Source organism: Myxocyprinus asiaticus, chromosome 19, assembly GCF_019703515.2.
Source record: "Myxocyprinus asiaticus isolate MX2 ecotype Aquarium Trade chromosome 19, UBuf_Myxa_2, whole genome shotgun sequence".
Taxonomy (NCBI): domain Eukaryota; kingdom Metazoa; phylum Chordata; class Actinopteri; order Cypriniformes; family Catostomidae; genus Myxocyprinus; species Myxocyprinus asiaticus.
The window spans coordinates 41,591,713-41,619,008 of record NC_059362.1 but is presented as its reverse complement, the minus strand read 5'-3'; the positions used below and the strand labels follow the sequence as shown (position 1 = coordinate 41,619,008).

The window sequence follows — 27,296 nt, the reverse complement described above, 5'->3', positions numbered from 1 at the left end:
TTCAAGCCTTCGATTAATTGTTTATACCAACAATTGATCTGATGTGCCAAAGAGGCGGGCTGAAACTCTGTAAATAAATTACATGTACTTATTTGTTACAACTTAAAATTGTATTTGTAATAATAATATTATAAATATTCCAGTGTAGGTCTTTTAGCCTTTTGATTTTTTCACACATGTAGTATATACACTGATGAGGCAAAACATTATGACCACCTGCCTAATATGCTGTTGGTCCTCCGCGTGCCGCCACAACAGTGCCGACCCGCCAAAGCATGGACTCTACAAGACCCCTGAAGGTGTCCTATGGTATCTGGGACCAAGACATTAGCAGCAGATCCTTTAAGTCCTGTAAGTTGCGAGGTGGAGCCACCGTGGATCGGACTTGTTGTTCCAGCACATCCCACAGATGCTCAGTAGGATTGAGATCTGGGGAATTTGGAGGCCAGGGCAACACCTTGAAATCTCCATCATGTTTCATCATCACTCTCGAACAATATGTGCAGTGTGGCAGGGTGTATTATCCTGCTGAAAGGGGCCACTGCCATCAGGGAATACCATTGCCATGAGGGGGTGTACCTGGTCTGCAACGATGTTTAGGTAGGTGGCATGTGTCAAGTTGATGTCCACATGAATGGCCAGACCCAGGGTTTCCAGGCAGAACATTGCCCAGAGCATCACACTCCCTCCACCGGCATATCATCTTCCCACAGTGCATCCTGGTGCCATCACTTCCCCAGGTAAACGACGCACAAATACACGACCGTTCACGTGATGTAAGATTTGTGTTAAAATGTCAGACTTGTAAGTATAAATGTAAGCTAATAGACCTGCTGCTGTCTAGTGTATCATTATAATAATCATACAAACATAACAAGAAAACACTCACTGCTCTTGACTGGGTAACTTTAGTAACTTTAAAAAGTATTAATGTATTATAATCATACAGTGAAGACCAGGAGTAGTTTTGTTGCATTTCATTCTGAATGTTGACTTGAATACTTGAAGCCTATTGATGTTAAAAACCTTTTAAAGTTGTTAAAAAAAAGCACTGAGTTTTCTTAATTTGTATTTTTTGTTCTATTATTTTTAATCTATTTGTATTCATTGCTGTTTTTTATTGTTATTGTATTACTGACTGTTTACTAGTCTTGAATAATTACTTAAGGACTTGAAACCATTCTTCCATAATTAACATATTAGTTAGTGTTATTATTTGTTGTGGTTTTGAAGCTGGTTTTTAGAATCGTAATATTTCATGACCGACTACTGAAATTTTGGTATTGTGATAATGTATAGCCTTTATTGTACATGGTAGATCTTGCTGCAATAACATGATGAAAAAGTAGATCTCATTCCGTAGAACTGTAAGCTTTTCTTTATTTGACTACCACATAAAATAATTATCATATGACAATAGTCTCCTACCCAGTACAGTTTACATTTCAAGTTCAAGGAAATGCACTGTTAAAAAGACAAGTTTTTTTTTATTTATTTTTTAAGTTCAATAAATGCATGATGTATTATATGTATATATGTGTGTGTGTATGTATGTATGTATGTATGTATATATATATGTGTGTGTGTGTGTGTGTGTGTGTGTGTGTGTGTGTGTGTGTATGTATGTATGTATGTGTATATATATATATATATATATATATATATATATATATATATATATATATATGCGTGTGTGTGTGTGTGTGTGTGTGTGTGTGTGTATGTACGTATGTATGTATGTGTATATATATATATATATATATATATATATATATATATATATGTGTGTGTGTGTATGTGTGTGTGTGTGTGTGTATAGTATATCAACTGTTTATAAATACTTTACATACACTGTAGACCAGAAAGACACTTAATTTGGACACTTAAGCCACACTTAATAATGTGTGCATTTTATAGAATATATATTCTTTCGCCTGAAGTTCACACAGGTGTCCTTGCAGAGTAACCACAGGTGTAGTTCATCACATTAACTATGGACATGTTGCACTAACGTTTGACAATCAGAAAGTGTCCAAATAATTTGCCTTCATTTTAAACAGTATATCTATGTTTTTTATTTGAAACCTAAAAAAAAACATTCATACTTTTTCTTTTCTTTTCTTTTTTTTTTTTTAAAGAGTAGCTTATATATCCAAATAGTTTTTGGGCGACTGAATAACATTGTTCCATGCAGCTTAAAAACTCAGAAAGCTAAAGAGAGAATTTTCCTAAAGGAAAATAATTTGCAATAATGTGTTATTCAAGGTTCAGAAGAAACCTTTTGGTTTTAATACTGGGTCACACCTTTATTAGTTACTCATATTCATCTGAAATGTAAAAAATAAACAGTCTTCTAACAGCATGAAACAGCACGTTTAAAAACATGTGTCCAACTTAACCAATAAAATATTTATATGTTTGTTTCCAGAGGCTGATATTAAAGAGGGTATAAGTATCTTTTTACAACAGAACATCATGTGCTTCAGGGAGGTTGAGAACTGCCGATGTGAACCAGTACAAACGCTCTTTGTGGTGGGAAGCACAACTTTTGTAAATGTTCCTTTCCACTGAGGGAAATTTACAGAGAACAACAACTGTGGTTTTGCAGCACCTTAGGATGTAATAACCACAAACTAACGTGCGAGTAAAGTAATTTAAGCAAATAGAAACAGCACTATTATAGGGATAGTTCACCCCAAATTTCTTTGTTTTATAATTTATTCACCTTCATGTTGTTCCAAACCTGTATGACTTTCTTTATTACATGGAACACAAAAGGAGATGTTTAAAAGAATGTCCAAGCAGCTCTTTTACATGCAATCAAAATGGAATGGGGACAGTCATGGTCACCATTTACTTTCAATGTGTGGATAAGAGAAGCTTGGACATTCCTTTTTTAAAGTAACTCATGGGTTTGAAACGACATGATGGTGAGTAAATGATGACAGAATTTTCATTTTTGGGTGAACTATCCCTTTAAATATAATTTCTTCAAAGAAAAGCATCTGCATGTTCTTTGGTTGGATGTTTTTTTTTCCTGAGGTCGGTTTAGTTGTGTGGTGTGTTTGGACACCTTAAACTTTCATAACACATTTCATTTGCCACCTTATAGCAAACAAACAAACAGATTAAATTAACAATTCAACACATTTTCATTTAACATGATAAAATGAGGACACTTCAGAAACACGGCGATAAATAAAATAACTAGGAATATGTTTAAACGTAAAAGGAATATTTCACCCCAAAATGAACATTTTGTCCTGATTTAGATAGCCAAACACGTTTTTGCGCTCAACTGCACTGTTTTGTTAATTGTTTGTCTATGTAAACATACATTAGACAGACATCTTTGACTTGCACTGTCTCGATGTTTAAGATGCCTTGTCTAGAATTTCAACTTTTACAAACATTAGATTCTATTCACTATCTATTCTATTTGTTGTGCTAAATCTAGCTTTTTTATAGCACAAGAATGCGTTCGATATAAACGGCCCCTTACTCACCCTAATGTCATTCTGAACCTATATTATTTTATTTCTTTTTTTAAACACAAAATGAGATATTAGGCTGAATGTCTAAGCTACTCTTGACCCAACAACAAGATTGGATGGTGATTTATACTGCCAAGCTCCAAAAAGGAGTCCAAATGAGTCATTTTCAATCAACCACAAATTAATGTTCGCTTAATTTATCTTGACAAATCATAACCATCCAAATAAAATGCAAGAATCAATGCTGTTTGGCATAAGTGACATCAAACCTGGAATGTGTGTCTAAAGGTAATATTTTATAATCGAACACAAGTGTGAATGAGATTTGAGTGTTCAATAAGAAAGGAAGATTATCAGTGAATGACAATTAAAATTTTGGTCTGTTCCTCACAAAAATCTATTGTGTGGCTTCTTGCAAAACTATTGCAGAAGATAATCCCCTCCTTGTCCTCTAGAGGGGATCCGTAGAATTTAGCGCACAATTCATATGGACAACTTTGTCCATTTTAGGGCTTGAAAGTACAAAATACTCTCTAATTTTCTTGTAATGAACAACAAAACTCGTACATTCTGTTTACATCTCCTTTTGTGTTTCACAGAAGAAAGGAAATTATACGGGGTTAAGGGTAAGTAAATAATGACAACATTTTTATTTTTGGTTGAACTACGCTTTTAATAAATTTGTCTTGAAATGCATTTGATCTTACTTTGCATGCTGATATAAAGCTCTAGATACTGAATTATTCACTAAAAAGCTTTTGAGGTGTGATGTGATGTGTCAACGAAATAGTGCAAAAATGCCATTTTTTAAATTTATTTTTTTATCAAAGCCGCCAAGATAAAACACCTGAACCCCTTGCTAACACTGTGCCACATAGCAATGTGCTAAGCCTTGTACTAAGCCACTTCAATTAATCCCGATTGAACTCTCCAAATGTGAAGATATGGAGTGGTATTTCAGATTTAACAATGAAAAAGGACACCAAAAAGTTCACTGACTCCTTTTTTGTTTTTCATTCACCTTAAACCAGGCAAATATAGCTAGCAAATTCCTTTAAACCATGTCCTATACAGATCCACCCATTGGAGCGCACATTATGGATCCTATTCATACGGCAACAATTGAGTTTCAACCTCTCTGCTCTTCCCAAATGATTGGTCCTCTCTTCCCTGTTTGGACTTGTCCACATCACATACCATGTAGATGGTATTCTCCGGGACGTTTTTGGCATCAGAGGTACGGCACAGGTTGGATCTGCCACACAGGCGACCCAACTGGTTAACTTCTCGTTTAAAGGTCTTGCTGAAGACGTAGTAGATGAAGGGGTTATATACAGTGGAAGTCTTGGCGAACAGGCAGGGTAGCATGCTGACCTCAGGTGGGATTGAATCACCAGGGCGGTAGATGGACCACAGGCTGACGATTCCATATGGTGCCCAAGAGCCGATAAACCCGACACTGATCAACACTGCGATCTATAAAAGCAAATGATAATGCATTCAGATTGTTTCTTGGTGCAGATGATGCTTTACACCAGGGGTCATATTGATTTTCAGTAAAACCAGCAATGATTGGCTGATTCTAACAAAACCTATTTTACTCCAAAATACAGTTGTGCTCAAAAGTTTGCATACCCTTGGAAATTGGTAATATATGTACCATTTTTAAAGAAAACATGAGTGAGCAGGCAAAACACATTTCTTTTATTTCTTATGGGGTTCATATTCAACTGTGGGTTATAACAGAATGCCACAATCATAAAACAAAACATGGCAACAAAGAAAAAATTAAATGACCCCTGTTCAAAAGTCTGCATACCCTTAGTTCTTAATACTGTGTATTGCCCCCTGTAGCATCAATGACAGCGTGCAGTCTTTTGTAATAGTTGTCTATGAGACAAATTATTATTAATTTGGTGTTAAATATGTCCAGGACACTCTCTTGACAGGTTTTGTGAGAATCACCCGATTGCGTGAGTGATATTGCTTTTTAACCATAGTTCTGTACACAAGAAGCATAGATCAAGTGACTTACATTGTTGAAACAATATGAGCAGTTAAAAAATCTAAAGAAATAAATTTGTTCCAAAATACATAAAAAGTTGGTAAAATTGAGTTTGTTAAATTTCAGGGGCTCTCAACATTTTTAATGCCAAGGGCCCCCAAACGGACCCTTTCACACGTCCGCGTGCACTAAAAAAGTCATCATAGTTGGCTAAACTTGAATGGTGGCGAATGACGGACCACAGCAAATGCAATTTTTGCTAACCCATTTGCTCCAAAAGCAACAATCAACCATTACGCTTTTACAGCGTTGCAAAGGAAGATAAAACAGCGTTGGATAACAGCAGTAAGAAGAGAGAAACAGGCCAAATTTCCTGTCACTCCCTCAGCAGCTGTGTTAGAAGCCTCAATGCAGCTATGGTAACTGATTTTTTTAAATTTATTCCAGGGTAATATAATACAAAGTACAATGTTATAAATTGACACTAAATATATTTAAAATTGGAAATATATATATATATATACGTATATTAAAAAATTAGCTACATTTACGTTGCTAAAGAAGGCCATATGATGAGCCCCTTGCAAGCGACCCCCTTCCTAAAATATAAAGGCAGTTTTTTATTTGAATGTATAAAGACCTATTTTTACTGTGTGAGAAAAATAACAAGTGTGATATTATAAAGAGAACATGTTAGCAAAATGAAATAATTAAATAAAAGGATTCAAAAATATGAAAAATATTATCTTTAAAATTATTTAATTAGAATTATTATTATTTATTTATTTTTTTCACTATAAATATTAAATGTATGAACCTGAAAGGAAAAGAGAGACAAATACAATTAAATTTTAAGGTATTTGTATAGCACATTTCACAGTATTGTTCCAAAGCAGATTTACGGAGAAAATACGGAGACTTAACCCTGAGCGAGCAAGCTATTTTGCTAAGACATTTTTATAACAAAACTATATCCAGATGTGTTTTTTATTTCCTACAGTCAAAACCTATCGCTGTCAATAGGATAAAATATTCACAATTAATCTCAGGACATTAGAAAGCAAAAATACATATTCAGCCATTAATTACCTTTCAATGTGCCAGTGTTTGTACGCGTGCCTAAGGTTGCCTTTACATACAGTAAAAAGTACAAAATACCTTTAATTGGCGCCCCCCTGTTGTGTCCCCTTTGTGTGGCGCCCCTATGCATTGCATACATTGCATATATTGTTTAAGCACCTCTGCTACAAGTACACCATTATAAAGAATACCACCTATTTTGTGTTTCACATTGCTGTAGCAGCATGAATAAGAGTCTCTCTCTCTGCATAAATTAATATGCAAAATATAAATTCTGATTACATCAGTGTCTACAAAACCTTCATTGAAATGTAGCTACTGCCTACAGCATCTTTGAAATGGACTCAAATGTATAGAACATTCATAGATAAGCAAATTGGAAAGAAAACAGGGGTGCATTTAATAATTTACATGTTTAATTTTAGCAATGTAATGAGAAGTGACAACAGAGTTTGTGTGGGATGGAGCAAAGGCACTTATCTAAATATCTAAATGGATGATTCACAATGGTGGCCATGAGCCATCACTGTTGTGCTTTTTGAGCAAGGCACTTAAAGAATTAGTTTACCCAAAAATTAAAATTCTGTCATCCTTTACTCTCCCCCTTGTGTAGTTTCTTAGCATTATTTTCCTTTGTCTGTGAAACAGAAAAGGAGATATTTTGCTTCTCTTTTCCATACAATGAAAGCAGACCAAGGGTGTCAAGCTCCAAAAAGCACAAAAAAGAAGTAATGTCTTAACAAATTCCTGCAGCAGTAGTGTCACCAAACGAAATTGCAAAAAATAGTGATTGATTTCAAAGAGTCTTTGTAAATACTGCCCTTTCTGCCTGTGGTCCACAAACAGATAAATAATCCTTTTCCAGAAAGACAAGGAAATTCGCTCATGCAGTGCTGACTAAAGCGGTGAATGCAGACTATATTTTAAAACGAAGCCTTTTGCGGTTTAGTAATTGCACAATATCATATCGCGATTTCAGTGTTATTTCAAAACATCCTGCAGCCTTAATGGATACCATACCCATATATCAGAGGGCAAAGTCTGCAGGTTTCAAAGTGTCATATTAATATTACATATTATTAGGAGTGCCAACCCTTCTTCATTATGTGGCTATTATTATTTCTGGATTGTGCATTTCAATTCACAGAGTTTTTGCAGTGTATGTGGTCTCGCAAACTCGTGTCCTGTTTATCACATCCGTAATGCAAGTTAATTTCCCGATTTAACCTGGAAAAAACTTGTCTAGACTGAACATTTTCTGTCTCTGTCTGCATGGTTGTATGATTACAAATAATGGTTCGATATACTGACAATGAGCTTTATATGTGAAGTTAAATTTTACATTTTCAATGCAAATGTCACGTCTGTGATGGTGGAACTAAACAATTTTGGTACTGTGTTAGGTTGCAACTTGATGTCCAATTTAAAATCTGATGCCAGAACAACTGGTAGAGAAGTCAACTAGACCAGACTTACCACCATTAGCCGGCGCTGCATCCTTATCATGTTGGGTATGCGATTGCTGTCCTCCATAGACTTGTAGGTGACATATAGTTTCACCGCAATGCCAGAGTAGCACAAGATGATGATGATGGCCGGCATGACCAGGTTCATGAGGAAGATGGTGATGACAAACGACTGGCTGTGTTCCTTCATGTCTCTCCAGGCCAGTGTACAGGATAGGCCGAAGGGCTCTGGGCCGTATTTACCCCAGCCAATAAGAGGAAACAGAGCCCACAGCAGAGCATACAGCCATGTGGTCACCACAAGGATCTTTGCATTCCTTTTGCTGATTTTCTCCTCTGTGGACAGAAAGACAGACAGAAGAGGGTGTCATTTTGGAGGGCTGCAGAGCAAAATAAAGTATTTGTTGAATATAACACATTTTAAAGCTGAAGTTTGTCATTTCTGCACAACTAGCATCAACAGAAAAGACATCAGTCTTCAAACTGGGGCCAGAAACCTCCCAAAGTGCTAACAGTTAGCACTTTTTTCTCAAATGTATATTGTCAAAAAAAAAAAAAAAAATTCTCTCTAAAAAAAAATTCTCTCTAAAAAAAATTTTTTTCTCCTCAAGGGGCAACACATGAGAATTTTTTTTTCTTGCTAGCTAACAATTAGCATGCGGTACCAACCTCGGCCACCAGGTGCCACTATCAGTAAGAGAAAAATGACTGAGAAAAAAAAAAAACGTTTAGCGAGAGAAAAACATTTAAGAGAAAAAAATTGAGAATTTTTTTGGTGAAAAAACTCAAACAAATTTTTTAGAAAGAAAAAACTATTTTTAGAGAGAAAAAAATATTTAGAGAAAAAAATATTTTAGAGAGAATTTTTATTTTGAGAGAAACAATTTAGATAAGATTTTTTGAGAAAAATCTTTTTTTGTAGAGAAAAAAACTATCTTAGAGAGAGAGAAATTGTGAAATTTTGGCACTGATTTTGAAAATATGACTGATCATGCTTTAAGGATAGCGATCATATGAAGCCATTTATTATCACATAGTTGTTTGGCTCCTTTTTAAATCATAATGATAACAGAAATCACCCAAATGGCCCTGATCAAAAGTTTACATACCCTTGAATGTTTGGCCTTGTTTCAGACACACAAGGTGACACACACAGGTTTAAATGGCAATTAAAGGTTAATTTCCCACACCTGTGGCTTTTTAAATTGCAATTAATGTCTGTGTATAAATAGTCAATGAGTTTGTTAGCTCTCACGTGGATGCACTGAGCAGGCTAGATACTGAGCCATGGGGAGCAGAAAAGAACTGTCAAAAGACCTGCGTAACAAGGTAATGGAACTTTATAAAGATTGAAAAGGATATAAAAATATATCCAAAGCCTTGAAAATACCAGTCAGTACTGTTCAATCACTTATTAAGAAGTGGAAAATTCAGGGATCTCTTGATACCAAGCCAAGGTCAGGTAGACCAAGAAAGATTTCAGCCACAACTGCCAGAAGAATTGTTTGGGATAGAAAGAAAAACCCACAGGTAACCTCAGGAGAAATACAGGCTGCTCTGGAAAAAGATGGTGTGGTTGTTTCAAGAAGCACAATACAAAGATACTTGAACAAAAATGAGCTGCATGGTCGAGTTGCCAGAAAGAAGCCTTTACTGTGCCAATGCCACAAAAAAGCCCGGTTACAATATGCCCGACAACACCTTGACACACCTCACAGCTTCTGGCACACTGTAATTTGGAGTGACGAGACCAAAATAGAGCTTTATGGTCACAACCATAAGCGCTATGTTTGGAGAAGAGTCAACAAGGCCTATAGTGAAAAGAATACCATCCCCACTGTGAAGCATGGTGGTGGCTCACTGATGTTTTGGGGGTGTGTGAGCTCTAAAGGCACGGGGAATCTTGTGAAAATTGATGGCAAGATGAATGCAGCATGTTATCAAGAAATACTGACAGACAATTTTCATTCTTCTGCGCGAAAGCTGCACATGGGACGCTGTTGGACTTTCCAGCACGACAATGACCCTAAGCACAAGGCCAAGTTGACCCTCCAGTGGTTGCAGCAGAAAAAGGTGAAGGTTCTGGAGTGGCCATCACCGTCTCCTGACCTTAATATCATCGAGCCACTCTGGGGAGATCGACCAAAGACTTTGCATGACCTGGAGGCATTTTGCCAAGACAAATGGGCAGCTATACCACCTGCAAGAATTTGGGGCCTCATAGACAACTATTACAAAAGACTGCACGCTGTCATTCATGCTAAAGGGGGCAATACACAGTATTAAGAACTAAGGGTATGCAGACTTTTGAACAGGGGTCATTTCATTTTTTTTCATTGTTGCCATGTTTTGTTTTATGATTGTACTATTCTGTTATAACCTACAGTTGAATATGAATCCCATAAGAAATAAAAGAAATGTGTTTTGCCTGCTCACTCATGTTTTCTTTAAAAATGGTACATCTATTACCAATTCTCCAAGGATATCCAAACTTTTGAGCACAACTGTATAGTAAAAATTGACTTAAATATTTATCTTTTTTTCACCCACACCTATCAAATCGCTTCTGAAGATATGGATTTAACCACTGGATTCGTATGGATTACTTGTATTCTGCCTTTATGTGATTTTTGGAGCTTCAAAATGTTGACACCCATTCACTTGCATTGTATGGACCTACAGAGCTGAGATACTCTTCTCAAAATCTTCATTTGTGTTCAGCAGAAGAAAGAAAGTCATACATATCAGGATGGCATAAGGGTGAGTATACAGTATGATGAGAGAATTTTCATTTTTGGGTGAACTATTCCTTTAAGTGGTAGTTCAAGACACCTGAGATTAAATGGTCTGAACTTTTTTATATCATTTAACCTTTTTAGTTACAAAGATTGCTTATGGCCTTGAGATTGCTATTGTTTACATTTACTTTATTAGTAGCATAAAACATTATATTTAATCTTGACAAACTACTGTATATTTCATTAGAAAAGTTCAAAACTCTATTTTAGATAACTGACCAATGTTTTATGGCAGAAATGTTACAGCAACCATATTTTTGTTACAAAAATACAAATCAAAACATGCAAAATCAACACAGGAGATATATATTTTCCTTAATCTAAGATTTTAATTAAGACTTTCCCTTTTCATTATTTATGATAGCATTTTATCTGAATAAAAGCTGTTTGAGATTCTGTTTGAGATTTGGCCACCAATCATTTATCTAAATGTTAATGTGCCCTTTCCTTTTTTCACACTTACATGAACAAGCTATGAAACAACAATTCTACATGCACTGCAGATCTGCAGATGTACCATTCATTAAGCATTGCACATGATGAAGTGACAATAGTGAAGGTCTCAAGACAGACCCCTGGGCTACTTACTGGGTGACTGGAGTGTCAAAGACACAATGAAGCGAACTATAGCCATAATGGTCAGGGTCATCATGCTAGCTGCTCCAAAGAAGAATCCCATCAGGCCATAATAGACACAGGTGATGTCTCCTCCTATCCAGTGGTGGTTCCACGCTGAGGCAACAGCCAGAGGGTACATGGTGACGGCTGCTCCCAGATCGGTCATGGCGAGATTCACACTCAGCAGCTCTGGGGGTTTCATGTGGGTTGACCGCTTGTATGCCATGACAAGAACCAGCAAGTTGCCCACAGTGGAAAGAATTGCTACATGTGAAAAACAAAAGGTAGACAAACACAGAGAGAATGAGATGTCTGTACACAAACAAGATATTTGACTAGTTTAACTAAAAAATGCTCAGCAAACACAATCATAATTATAGATATTTATGCCATGTGGGTATAGTGAAACATTTCTCTGACGGCTATGTGCATTATATTTATTGGCCATATTCCTATTTTTGTAACACTATTTATTCTCAGTCACACCCTCTTCTATATCCTCGTGCGACCCCTCGTCCACATGCATGGATGTAGTATTTTGGCTTCGCTATACGCAACGCATAATTTAAATGAATACAAAACGTCTCAATACTGTTCACAAGACTCTAGACTGTCATTAGAGAGTCAAACTTCTGCCGCACTGAGTCACATGACACAACAGCATGCTGTCGATTTCCTTGAAGCGCTCCTACAGACGCAGCGCCAACTAAAGTGGTTCTGGTAAGAAATGTCTTTACATTTTTTCACTGAAACCTATTTGGTTGTAAAGAGTGGAATCTCTTGTTTCCTTTGATATGCCGCTTTAAAAAATCTGTTCATTTTTCGTGCGTCAGCACGCTGATAAACATGATGTCTACATATATGGACACTGGCAAGTAGAAAAAACATGTTAGCTTTTTTGAATAACTTCAACTCTAACACATCTGTGGGTCATCTAGCTTTATTTTAACCTACAATTTGTTGTTTAATTTTGTTATCTCTGCAATACAATTCTATTCAATATCATTAGTTAATGCATTCCTATATATTTACTATGCGTTTTCACATTGAAAATAAATGGGTTCATCCAAAAGCTGAAAGATTTTGCTTTCAGAGGCTTTACGTGAGGTTAAGATGAAAATAAGGTGTATTTTGAACTGTTCTGAGACCAGTGCAGACAGACAGCAAACTGGAGGTTAAGTCATTTTCTAAATAGTGATCAAGGTAGCAAGGGAGCATCCTACAGCTCTTTATGCAGCTAAGAGCATTCAATCCTAAAATCCAACCAAAAGTTCAGTTTCAGGCTGCAGATGATGTTTGGATCACTCAACATGTTTGGCAGACATGGGACAATGGTAATAAGTACATAGATTCAGAATTTTATAATGCTACATTACATGGTTAGCAACGATTGGATGATGCTGGACATTACTTTGAATAAGAATTATTTATTCAGCTTTATAGAAAATCAGCTGTGATGTCTGTAACATCTCAAAAACAAGAATAACCAACACTCCTGGAAACATAATAAAATATTTAATGAAAAAAATCTGACTTTCTATTGCTTAGTGTTATTCAAAATTTCACCACATAGTCTCGCTGTCCACATATGTGGACATAATTTTTAGAAAAACTATTTGCTCTAGAAATAAAATGTTTTTTGCTTGTTTATTAGGTGCTGCTAGTTACAAATCAAAAAGAGAAATTGAAAATGCACACGGCAGTCGTGCTCGGGTCTCAGGAGGATATAGTCTATCCTGCATTAATACTATGCAGGATTGCGTGTAGTTGCCTATATTGTATAGTCCTAGGTATTTTGTTTTCTTATACAGCACATCGCATAATGTATTGCACAGTAATGTATTATTTTAAAATATTGTGCTTTAGCTGGTTATCACAAAATAATAAGGAACAAATGACCATTGTATCCGACTGTTCTTAATACATCAATAAATGGACATGAAATATTGATTTGAGTTGAAATTATTATATTTCATGAGAAGAAAGAGATTACGGAGTGATACGAGAGAAAATGATCGCTACAGTAAGCTGCCCTATAAAAGCAAAAAATATGATGCCAAAAAACTGATAAAAATGTCTTCAAAGTCTTTTGGTTTTAGTGTGGATTTTGTATTTACTGCCATTTTTACATTCCGTTTTCTCTTAATGTGAACCTAGTTGAGCCAAATCCGACAGTCACAGGACATATATAACTAATATAATACATTAAATATGCCTATATAGGGGGGCCTGGGTAGCTCAGTGAAAACTGACGCTGACTAACACCCCTGGAGTCGTGAGTTCGAATCCAGGGTGTGCTGAGTGACTCCAGCCAGGTCTCCTAAGCAACCAAATTGGCCCAGTTGCTAGGGAGGGTAGAGTCACATGGGGTAACCTCCTTGTTTGTCGTGATTAGGGGTTCTTGCTCTCAATGGAGCACGTGGTAAGTTGTGCGTGGATCACGGCAAGTAGCATGAGCCTCCACATGCTGGGAGTCTTCGTGGTGTCATGCACAACGAGCCTCGTGATATGATGCACGGATTGACAGTCTCAGAAGCAGAGGCAACTGATTGAGATGAGTAACATCTCCACCACTCGCGCCACCACGAGGACCTACTAAGTAGTGGGAATTGGGCATTCCAAATTGGGAGAAAAGGGGATAAAAAATAAAATATAAAATATGCCTGTATAGACTATCATGTTAAGAGTCTGGTGATTCTTGTTTCTGAGAGCATATCATGTCAATCAGTGGTCAATCACGACACTAGTCCTATTTAATCCTGCACTGTCAATAAACATGAGCAGAACTTGTTTTTGACATGAGTTTGGACAACGTGGCTTCACACAGCAGTTTGGCTGCCTATTGTTAGTTATTGGTTTGTCAAATCTGACTCTTTACACTTGAAAAAGTCAACCAGCTTCTCTTTATATGCCGGGTGTTTGGAACATACAGTATAATATTCTGTGAACATGGTCCGTTATTCGGCATGATGTACACAAATCTTTATTATGTTCTATTCATCCTACTTCTGTCTTTTTGTGGAATCTTTTTCGCTTCACTTGTTGTGAACAGTGTTGTTTTTTAATGATTCTTTTTATTAAACGATTCACTTCCATTTTTGTGACTAGGTGTTTTTTTTTAACGAATCAGTTGAATCAATGATTCAGTGACTCACTCATATGCTCATTAAGCATGTGAATCTGTATTTTATCTACTGTTCACCATACTTCCATTTTGTCCATTCTTATTGGCTTCACATGTTTCGTATGTGAAAGAAAAAACTTTTTTGAACCAATCTTTTAATCACATGAATCATTCTTGTTCACCTCCATTGTTGAGGTTGTGTTTTTTAATGAATCAGTTGTACCGAATGATTCATCGACTGACTCATAACACATAAAATACGCTTATTTGCAATAAGGGTGCGAGTTGCAGAAATGGTGACTGAACAAATATCTTTGGTGAATTAATTCAAAAGACTCGAATCACTGAAGAATCATTGATGAACTATCGCAGAATTCTAAAATATCACAGAACACCAATCAGAATCAAGTATTCCAGACAAATGTGTAATAATGTATTAAATTGAACATTGCCTATTGTATTGAACCAATTCTGTGTTGTGTATATTGTAAACTGTGTTTAATGTTGGGAGCAAAGACCATTTTATTCTGAAATTTTATGTAACTGCAACTTTCAACAACCTCTTGAGTGCATTCTTTTGTGTTGCTTGCTCTCTGTTATCTTGGCAACTGATGTGATCTCACTTTCTCATGACCTTTTTGTTTTGCCCTTTGGCCACTTACCGTTTAACATGTGCTGTCGTCAATGTATATTAGCCCACTCCATTCATAATCAAACTGGAGCTTCAGGTTTTTTACCTCATCTTTTATTAGTGTATAATAGTTTTGGGACTTAGAACATATGACGCACGCGTATCTGTCAATCACAGTCTATTAGAGTTAATTGCATGAAACCTGTCAAGAACATGACTGGGCCATATTTCACCCCAAAGTCAAAAGAAAGAAAAAAGAAATTATGGTTTTGCTTAATGAAATGAATATCATAATAAAGCTATTTTAGATTTTTTTCCATTGTGAATTTATTTTCATGACAATTAATTATATTTGTCCCCAATTTCTCAATACTGTAATAATATGCAATGTCTTTCTTATTACTGTAAAAGGCTTTTTAAATAATGAAATATTAAATAAAAAAGAATAGTTATATATTAAATAATACATATTAAATAAAACAATAATCATATACTAACTTATAAAAAATAACAATAAATATTATTTGTCACTTTCACTGTAATACAGTAAAAACATATGGTATTACAATATTGAGCAGTAAGGAGAATCACGATTGAGGGGTAAAATGTGATAAATTGCCATGAACATAATAGTGACAAAATGACAGATATTAATGGTCCTAAAATATACAGTAAATTTTTTCTCACTTGATTTTTGTATGAAATGTGAATAGTTCCTATGAGATTAGCCAATTGACTGTAAGGAACCAAGATCACATTTCCTATTTTGAACATTTATATTGTTCTAAAAAGTGAACAAATGACAAGAGCTGTTGGAAAAATGTTTAAATGTGCAAACTAAATTTACAAACAACTGTATAACCAGTAGTCAACTATGAACATGATGTGTAACACATTTGAAAATCTCTATTTAAGACAACAATTGCCTATATTTTGACATCTGCCTTCATCATGCACCAGTCCGGTTCTAGAGGGGAGGCCTGGGGGACAAAATATAGATGATATAACATTCTTTTGAGAGTTTATAAAAAGATGTCAACATTATTAAACTTGCTTGCATCTCATTAGAAATTTCCAGCGAGTTCCAAACCAGTTTTAAGCTAGTTTCTGTGCCAACCCCACATACAAACAGATTGCTTAATGTTATATTTTACTGGCATTATCAGGTTGTATCTGTGCTGTGCTGGTGAAAAACTTCATCAATGCTGATTGCTGTGAAAGTGGATTACATTTAATATAAGATGTCTGTAGTTATATGGTTGTAAGCGATGCCCCAGTTATTGGCTGAAGTTGGTCACTCCTGAGCTGTGCAACGGGCAGTATCACAACTGCAGGACACACTTATGCAAAGCCCGGCAGGAAAAACTGCATCTGAGGTACTTGCCTGTAATTGCAACAACACCTACAACATCCAGTCTTCCAGTGTAAGGAACAGGCAGTATCTCTTGGGAACAGGAGACCTTCCTTCCACAGAGGGTAATGCGTATGTGCCTTATAGGTAAAGTGTGTGTCGCGTCATGCAGGCCAGTTCTGAGTGCAAACAGCAGACTTCCACGATCTGGCATACTTCCAATCCACAACTGTAATTCAGGCACCTCAATTGTCTCTTTAAAATTCAGAAAGTATGCTCACCTACACAATGGGTCTTGACATGTTCAATCTACTGTATAACACACCCAATTTTTATAGAAAGGAAGCATGTTTGCACTGAAGAAAATTACAACAGTCCTACCCCTAAAACTGAAATACACATGGCACGGCATGTATTTAGTCCATTCAGTGCGTTTAGTGCCTGATTAAGGGTCACCGACAAATAAGGTAGTCCTATCAAGTAAAAATCTAGTAAGCTAATATTATTTTTGTATCTAACTTGGTTTCATAAATTTTTGAAAAACAGCATTTTCTAAAAATAATAAATAAAAAAAATACAACAAGAAAATACAAGATCAAACAGAATTGCATAAAATAATGACTGCATTCAAACAAATTGCAAATACTCCCTCAGTCTGCCATTGGTCAAAAAGATGATAGTCCTGCTTTAAGCTCATGCCATAAACAGAGCAAAGCTTCACAGAACCACAGTGTTTACACTTTTTGGAGAAATCAACTTTCTTGCTTGGCTTACTTATAGCTGTTTCTGCATATTAAATTGAAATAAGAGAACGTATTTTTACACCATAAAAAAATAAAAAAATAAATAAAATAAATACTCATAACTTTAAAGGGATATTCTGGGTTCAGTACAAGTTGAGTTCAGTCAACAGCATTTGTGGCATAATGTTGATTACAAGGCTACAAAAATGCATAATTTACTTTTAAAAAAAGAAGCAAATATCAAGGTTATATAAAATTATAAAACTGGTTATAACTTTACACAGAAAGGTTAGTAAACGATTTTATCACACTAAAATCACACATATTGTTTATGTCATGTGGCTATACATCTATCCATCTTCTATAGCCTCTTGTCCTATGCAGGGTCGTGGGTGTCATGTGGCTATACTTTTGAAAAAGTGAGTATTTTAACGTTTACAGATTGGCCCCATTCACTTCCATTGTAAGTGCCTCACTGGAACCCAGATTTTCATTTTAAGAAAAGGAGGGACATGCCAAAATAAGTGTATGCGGTAATCAATCTTATCCCACAAACAGGCACGTGCACACATAGACATCAAAGGGGGCTTCAGCACCTGCCCTTTTTCTTCCTCGAGAGAAAGTGCCCTTTTTTCTGGGGTGCTTTTTTAAAATTTTTTATAAATGAATATATATATATTTCTGTTTGCGCACAGCTTCCCTGTCAAACAAATATATTTACTGAATAAAATATCAAAATATCAGGTCGGGAGATGAGACTTTGTCGAGTTCCAATGCCCTCCCTCCCTCCCTCTCTCTCCCTCTCTCTCCCTCTCTCTTTCCCCCTCTCTCTCTCTCGCTCCCTCCTCGTCTCCGTGCAGTAGTGCAGCACACATCGGCACATCAGACACACAGACAGGCAGACAGGCAGGCAGGCAGGCAGCAGCCCCTCCCAGCTCCTATCCCAGTTGTGTTTTTCTTGGCTTGTGTGGAGGTGAGTAGTGATGAACAAAAGACTAAGCTACCAGTGCCTCGACTTTACAGCTAATTAGCCAAAAGCCAAATATATTTAACTTGTGTTTTGCTAACATGCATGACTCATGAGCTACTAGCTTATGTAATAAGTTAGCTAAAGTTTAGCTAAGGCAATATAGTATCATGGCCATACAGGCTAATGTACTGTACTTAATGGAGACACTACAGGTGAATACAGTCAAATTTGTGTTTAATAATGTAATCACAATCGCCACATTAATATGCAAATTAGGCGTTAACTAATTAAAATGCACTAATTTGCATACATTTGAATTTTTTTAAATAAATATTTATGAGAAGTGCCCATTTTTCCCCTTGAGCCCCTGCCCCCAAAATGTCTGTGCACGTCCCTGCCCACAAATGCTGTCAATTGAGCATACCTTGTATTGAACCTAGAATATTCCTTTAAGGAGATAAAATTCTGCTTTGGCGACCTAGGTCTCTGAGGTTCATTTTTGTTTATTTGTTCTGACATTGTATTTATTCTTGTGCAAATCGTGTTATTGAGGAGAAGGTCAACAATTGACATGCAATGATAATGCAGACCAAGTTCCAAGTCTCTTCATCCTCAGTCTAATGATGTGGAAGATTACTCTGTGCTCTGGCAAACATAATTTTCCCTCCCCACAGCTGCATCTCCCACAGTTAAACCTGCATACTGATAAGCTGATATGAAGTAGAGCGGCTTACACATGAGTAGCATACTATCTGTTTAGGACTCACCACTCATATATAGGCTGCCTCTTAATCCATGACATGATTCTGAGAGTCTATACAAATACTCATAGCTGAATAATAAAATGAATGAATGATGTCAGTGACAAAGGATGGTATAGTATGAGAGTAGCATATGCAAAATTACATGGCAGAACTTTATCAGTTAACACTCGTGTTCTATTAAAAGTACATTTGACAGCTCAAAAAGATGTTAGGCAGAATGACTCTGTCACCATTCACTTTCATTGTATGTAAAATAGGATCCATTGCAAGTGAATTGAGACTGAGGCTCTCAGTCCCTAAAATTTCCTGGACCTTTTGTGTTCCACAAAAGAAACAGAAGAAAAGTCATACAGGTTTTAATGGCATAAGGGTGAGAAAATAAAACCTGAACTTTCATTTCTGGGTGAACTGTTACTTTAACATTAAAATATCAGATTGAAACTTTATGACTTCTTATGAGAAGTGGTTTTAAATAGAATTTCAACTTGATAACCTGCTATAAATTTACTTATGTTTGGGGTCTCAGACTGCAGTTATTAAAACCTGAATAAATGCAATTTTTACATTCTCTGATTAGCCAATTTGATTGGTTTTATTGTGTAGGCTATAATGTGATTTTTGCTCGGGTCAGAAATAATGTTACTATATTGCACTGTAAAAAGTGGTAACTTGCAGTTGTTAGCTTAAGGAGCTATTTCTACCTGATCTAACCCTTAAAATTAGTTTTGTTGGTCTAACCTATAGTAACGTATTCAGGTTGATTCAGTGATGTTAATTATATATATATATATATATATATATATATATATACTGGCGGCCAAAAGTTTGGAATAATGGAATAAAAAATCGGAAGGAAATTGGTACATTAATTCACCAAAGTGGCATTCAACTGATCACAAAGTATAGTCAGGACATTACTATTTGAAAAAAATCATTTTTGATCAAATCTAGACAGGGCCCATTTCCAGCAGCCATCACTCCAACACCTTATCCTTGAGTAATCATGCTAAATTGCTAATTTGGTACAAGAAAATCACTTGCCATTATATCAAACACAGTTGAAAGCTATTTGGTTCATTAAATGAAGCTTAACATTGTCTTTGTGTTTGTTTTTGAGTTGTCACAGTATGCAATAGACTAGCATGTCTTAAGGTCAATATTAGGTCAAAAATGGCAAAAAAGAAACAGCTTTCTCTAGAAACTTGTCAGTCAATCATTGTTTAGAGAAATGAAGGCTATACAATGCTTGAAACAGCCAAAAAAAAAAAAAAAAAAAAAAAAAAAACCTGAAGATTTCATACAAAGGTGTACACTAAACTCTTCAAAGACAAAGGACAACTAGCACTGGCAAGAGATGCGGAAGGCCAGATGTACAACTAAACAAGAGGATAAGTACATCAGAGTCTCTAGTTTGAGAAATAGACGCCTCACATGTCCTCAGCTGACAGCTTCATTGAACTCTACCCGCTCAACACCAGTTTCATGTACAACAGTAAAGAGAAGACTCAGGGGTGCAGGCCTTATGGCAAGAATTGCAAAGAAAAAGCCACTTTTGAAACAGAAAAACAAAAAGAAAAGGTTAGAGTGGGCAAAGAAACACAGACATTGGACAACAGATAACTGGAAAAGAGTGTTATGGATCTTAACCCCACTGAGATTTTGTGGGATCAGCTAGACTGTAAGATGCGTGAGAAGTGCCCGACAAGACAGCCACATCTATGGCAAGTGCTACAGGAAGTTTGGGGTGAAATGTCACCTGAGTATCTGAACAAACTGACAGCTAGATTGCCAATGTTCTGTAAAGCTGTCATTCCTGCACGTGGAGGATTTTTTTTGATGAGAACTCTTTGAAGTAGTTTAAGAAGTTCTGAAAAAATTTTTTCAAATTGTAATAGTAATTTTTCACATTATTAATGTCCTGACTATACATTGTGATCAGTTGAATGCCACTTTGGTGAATAAAAGTACCAATTTCTTTCCATAAGAGCAAAATCTGTACATTATCACAAACTTTTGGCCGCCAGTGTGTGTGTGTGTGTGTGTGTGTGTGTGTGTGTGTGTGATATATATATATATATATATATATATATATATATATATATATATATATACTGTATATATATTAGCTTGAATCAAAACAGTTACCACATGAGGCACATTTCTCCAGTTAATATTTTTTTCAGTGTGGATAACAACCACATTCCTAAAAACTACTTTTACTTTTATACTTCAGTACTATCTGTGAAATGGGGTTTGATTAGGTCAGATGAACACATCAAAACTCGAACAAAAATTTTACATTTGCAATTACTATTTTTATTTAGCACTGAGGTCTCTGGGTCCCAAGACAGTACAGTCAATCTCAGCAGAATGCGAGCATTAAATAATATAGCCTAAGCACCAAATTATATTGTTAATCTTCTCTATAAAGCACGAGATTAGTGGATCGTTTCTTAGTTCTGTCAGAATAACAAATCCCTGTTGAGTCACTTACGTTAGTAGAATTAGAAAACATTCTGTCAAAGAAGAAACAATTCAATAATCCCGTATGGAAACGTACTCATCAGGAGGATCTTGCTAATGAACCAGACTAGTCCTGCAAATTACGCACAACAATCGGTAACCAAAAAAAGTTGGAGATGTCCAGAAACTCATTCTTACCAATGAAAAGCAGAAACGCGCCGGCTCCATAATCCACAGCAGGGGATACTTTAGAGGAAAAAATATCCATGAGGAAAACTGAGGTTTGTTGTACAGTGGGAGATGAAGATGTAATTCTCAGTTTTTTTCTTTTAACGCGCGGTAATAAAACAGCTGAACGTTGATTGGACAAAGGTAACAGAAAATCGACGTGTAACGGGAAAAGCCCCTATATCATCCACACTGCTGTCATGTGTCAAAAACATCTGATCTCCAGAAAAGATGAAGAACGCGATAAGGTAAAGCTCCCCTATCACCAACAGACCGTGAGAATCAGGTGATTTCGCAGCCTCTGTCTTTGGGCAGTATCGACTAAAACAGAAGAAAATGCCATGAGCGGTTTTTGGTGCGCATTGGGCATCATCTATCCAGCGCGACTGTACGACTGAGCGTCTATATAGCATCTCTCCAAGGGTCCGCTATAAGGAAAGTACTCAGCAGGAGGGGCTTACTAATGAATAAACCAGACTAGATGATAGATAGATAGATAGATAGATAGATAGATAGATAGATAGATAGATAGATAGATAGATAGATAGATAGATAGATAGTTAGTTAGTGGCACAGTGAGTGTACACTGATGAGCCAAAACATTATGACCACATGCCTTATATATTGTTGGTCCTCCGCGTGCCGCCAAAACAGCTCTGACCCGCCGAAGCATGGACTCTACAAGACCCCTGAAGGTGTCCTGTGGTATCTGGTACCAAGACATTAGCAGCAGATCCTTCAACTCCTGTAAGTTGCGAGGTGGAGCCACAGTGGATCAGACTTGTTGGTCCAGCACATCCCACAGGTGCTCAGTCGTAATGAGATCTGGGGTATTTGGAGGCCAGGGCAACACCTTGGACTCTTTATCATGTTCCTCAAACCATTCCCGGACAATGTGTGCAGTGTGGCAGGGCACAATATCCTGATGAAAGAGGCCACTGCCATCAGAGAATACCATTGCCATGAAGGGGTGTACCTGGTCTGCAACAATGTTTAGGTAGGTGGCACGTGTCAAGTTGACTTCCACATGAATGGCCAGACCCAGGGTTTCCCAATAGATTATTGCCCAGAGCATCACACTCCCTCCACCGGATTTTTGTCTTCCCACAGTGCATCCTGGTGCCATCACTTCCTCAGGTAAATGGTGCACACCTACACGCAGGGCCGTAGCAAGGATTTCTGGGCCCCCTAACTGTATATTGCTCGGGGCCCTTTACTTATTACAGTTTTGAATCTGTTGTGGGCCCCCCTGGACCTTTGGGCCCCTAGAATCATTACCACCTTTCACTCCACTAGCTATGGCCCTGCGTACATGTCTGTCTACATGATGTAAAAGAAAACTTGACTCATCAGACCAGGTGACCTTCTTCCACTGCTCCAAGGTCCAGTTCCGACGCTTGCGTGCCCTTTGTAGGCACTTTCAAAGCTGGACAGGAGTCATCATGGGCACTCTGACCGGTCTGCGGCTACGCAGCAGGGTGCGATGCACTGTGTTGTGACCATCATTAACATTTTCTGTGACTTGTGCAACAGTAGACCTTCTGTCGGTTTGGACCAGACGGGATAGCCTTCGTTGCCCTCGTGCATTGATGATCCTTGGGCATCCAACACCCTATCGCCGGTTTGTGGTTTATCCATCCTCGGACCACTGTCTGTCAGTACTCACCACTGCTGCCTGGGAGCACCCTAAAAGCCTTGCCATTTCAGAGATGCTCTGATGCAGTTGTCTGGCCATAACAATTTGGCCCTTGTAAAAGTCGCTCAGGTCTTTACTTCTGCCCATTTCTCCTGCATTCAACACGCTGACTACGAAAACTGATTGTTCGCTTACCATCTAATCTACACAGACTATGACATGTGGCCTTGTTAGGAGATGATCAACGTTATTCGCTTCACCTGTGAGTGGTCATAATATTTTGGCTTATTGGTGTATATTGAGGGACACAGTTATTATATGAAGTTATACTTTCCTTTTTACTTTAGTGCATAAAACAAAAATAATTACTCAAAATTAGGGCATATATAGTAAACTGATCCTGCATCCTAGTGTGGTTTTATTGTATTTAACAACAGCCTACAGTATTACATAAATATGATGTAACTGGAATTCATGTTTGGGCAATAGAATTCACAAAATGTATCACAATTTAAGACAGATTTGAACAAGGTGTTTGAAACCAACATATAAAACCACTGCTAGTAAAAAATATGCAATTGAACTTTTGACACAAAACCTTATAGTTACCGAGATAAAGCCAGTGTGACAACTAGCCCCTCTCTCCCCTATTTCGTTATGAAAGAAGTTGCAGTTCTGAATTGTAAATTACTCAGGTTGATAAATATTGATAGAATTTTTAAAGAAGAATTTTAAAGAAGGGAACTTCTTTGAACTGTTGAATTTCTCATTATAAGATGTTTAGTTCTCTGAGACCTCATACAATGAAATGCTTTATCGTCAGGGTGTGTAACAAAGCCTAACTTTAAAATAGCAGTAATGCAATTTGATTAAAAATCATGGTAACACTGTTTTAAAGAAACTCAAGTGATTAATTCTTGTTACATAAATAAGTAATCAAATCTTTCCGTCAAATCAGATGCAAAGTACAGCTAAGTTCTCGGCACTCACTGTTTTTTTCAAGAGCAGAATTCCCCTACCTCAACAATTCAATTTAAAAACAAACTGGGGCTTCATCTCTATTTAAACATGAATAATTAATATATTGTATTTGATCAAATAAAGTAATTTTGGATTCTGTGCTCAAGTACATGGCATTATAGACTATTATGTTCTGTTCTCTTTTATGTGTCAGACTTTGAATAAAAATTGAGGTCTTCATTAAAATTAAATAAATCACAAAACAGCCAATAAAGTTTCAAGTGTGAGATACTGTATCTGAGAAGCTAAGCACATATGCAGTATTTAAGACCACAACAGGCATGTGGTTTGGGTTTGCACGGAAAATATGACATACAGTTTTACGCAACAATAGCACAATGCCCGGCGGAATATTTTGGGCACAGTCCACAATAAACTTCCTAAACTGTTTCATAATTTTTCTCTTTAGTCTTATACATTTGTTTGGCTTGTTCCTAGGAGAGACCGCTCATTGTGTCCTGTGGGTAATGAAGGAACTGATTACTCTATGGCTGAATCTCAATTCTCATACTCATACTCTGCCCTACAAGTATGTTCTTTGCTGGTGGAATATACAACCACATACTTAAATTGTGACTTGGCACCACAGACCTTTGTGCATTTTGTTTGCTTTTGCATGTAAGCTTTGTCATCTTATTACATTACATTTAAATTTTGCATTTTTGGATTTAGCATACTCATTTATCCAAGGTAACTACAGTCCATTCAAGCTATGCATATTTTGGTTAAAATAAAGATGGTGAAAGGATGTTGAGGCTCTGGCCTTTTTAATTTAAACTAGACACAGGTTTGTATAAATTGTGCTAGATATGAGCATTACATTGCAACTATGTGACCATGGGCAACATTTCATGCTTAATGTAGGTTAAACAAATAACAATTATTTTCATTTTTCAACAGCTATTTATCACTAATATATATATATATATATTATACATATAATATATATACAAGCCATCAAACAATGCCGATCTGCTTGAATTTTTGCGCCAAGGGTGGCATAAAGTCACCCAACAGCAATGTGAAAGACTGGTAGAGAACATGCCAAGATGCATGAAAGCTGTGATTGAAAATCAGGGTTATTCTGTCAAATAATAATTTCTGGAATTAGTTCATTAGTAAAGTTAAAACATTAGTATTGTGTTGTGTAAAAATGAATATTAACTTTTTTGTTGTTTTTGCATTATTCGAGGTCTGAAAACACTGCATCGTTTTTGTTATTTTGACCAGTTGTCATTTTCTGCAAATAAATGCTCTAAATGACAATATTTTTATTTGGAATTTGAAAGAAGTTGTCAGTAGTTTATAGAATAAAACAAAAATATTCAATTTACTCAAACACATACCTATAAATAGTAAATCCAGATATATGTATATATACATAAATATATATATATATATATATATATATATATATATATATATATATATATATATATATATATATATATATATATATATATACACACAGTGCATCCGGAAAGTATTCACAGCGCTTCACTTTTTCCACATTTTGTTATGTTACAGCCTTATTCCAAAATGGATTAAATTCATTAGTTTCCTCAAAATTCTACAAACAATACCCCATAATGACAACATGAAAGAAGTTTGTTTGAAATCTTTGCAAATTTATTAAAAATAAAAAACGAAACAAATCACATGTACATAAGTATTCACAGCCTTTGCCATGACACTCAAAATTGAGCTCAGGTGCATCCTGTTTCCACTGATCATCCTTGAGAAGTTTCTACAACTTGATTGGAGCCCACCTGTGGTAAATTCAGTTGATTGGACAAGATTTGGAAAGGCACACACTTGTCTATATAAGGTCCCACAGTTAACAGTGCAGGTCAGAGCACAAACCAAGCCATGAAGTCCAAGGAATTGTCTGTAGACCTCCGAGACAGGAGCGAGAATATACGAATATTTATACGAATAATATATATTCGAATATACTCACTTAATCTCAGTAACCGTCCTGTTATTTGACACTCAAGGCACCATAGTCTTGAAAACAGCTTTTTCCAGTGTGTAGTGGGGTAGTGTGACAAAACTAGCCGACAGCTTTCCCAACACAAACATACACATATATGCAGCTTTTAAATGAACTGACACTCACCAGAGTGATACGTGACATCCGTTTGGATGTTTTCAAAGAATTCTCTTCTTCCAGTAACAGGAAGGTAGCATGTTTGCCCTAGGGCTTGATGTGGCATGACTCTTAAATCTTCTCAATGGAGTGTTTGTATTAAAGGAGTCATGCAAATTTTAATTTTTCAGAATTTTCTTTTTTTTTTTTTATTAACTTTTCCTTTAAATGTATGTTGTGCCTTACAAGCACCAATTCAAATCAATGGAGGCCACAAGAAAAGTAAAATGACATTAATGGAAAACCAAAAAACAATCATTCAGTCATCACATCTTTTTATAAAGTGTTTTCACCTTTATAAATTATTACAGTAGCTTTTATTGTCATGGTTTGTAGTAGCAGAGGCAGGACCCAAACACAGAGTGGAGACAAAGGGGTTTTATTTATACAAAAAGGGAACAAAACCAAACATAAACTACCCCATAGGGGAAAACACAATCCAAGCTGGAAATCCACTGAAGCTGGGCTGGGGCAGACGAACTGGATACAGGACTGACCGGAACCGACAGGACCGACTAGGAATAGGGACAAGAAACAATACCCACATGGACACGAAACAAGACAAACTGACACTGGACAGCACACATGAGGAGACTAAAATAGGGAGAGAAATCAAACAGGTTAACAAGGATGGCAGGTGTGACATCTCAGACTGAAGAGAGCGAACCTCAGCACAACATGAAGACAGATCACGACCCGGGCGTGCAGTGCAAAGCGAGCGCAATGCGAAGCAAATCCGTGGTCATGAGAGACAAA

General features: G+C 36.5%; 1 protein-coding gene across 1 annotated transcript; it reads right to left on the bottom strand.

Moving 5' to 3' along the window:
* Positions 1–1,914: 1,914 nt before the first annotated feature.
* Positions 1,915–21,787, bottom strand: opn8b (opsin 8, group member b). Its single transcript, XM_051644765.1, has 4 exons — positions 21,706–21,787; positions 11,432–11,725; positions 8,056–8,381; positions 1,915–4,970 (listed from the first exon to the last, which is right to left on the bottom strand). The coding sequence occupies exons 1-4, from the start codon at positions 21,773–21,775 to the stop codon at positions 4,599–4,601; spliced, it is 1,062 nt and encodes a 353-aa protein (XP_051500725.1). The 5' UTR covers positions 21,776–21,787; the 3' UTR covers positions 1,915–4,598.
* Between the last annotated feature and the right edge of the window lie 5,509 nt (positions 21,788–27,296).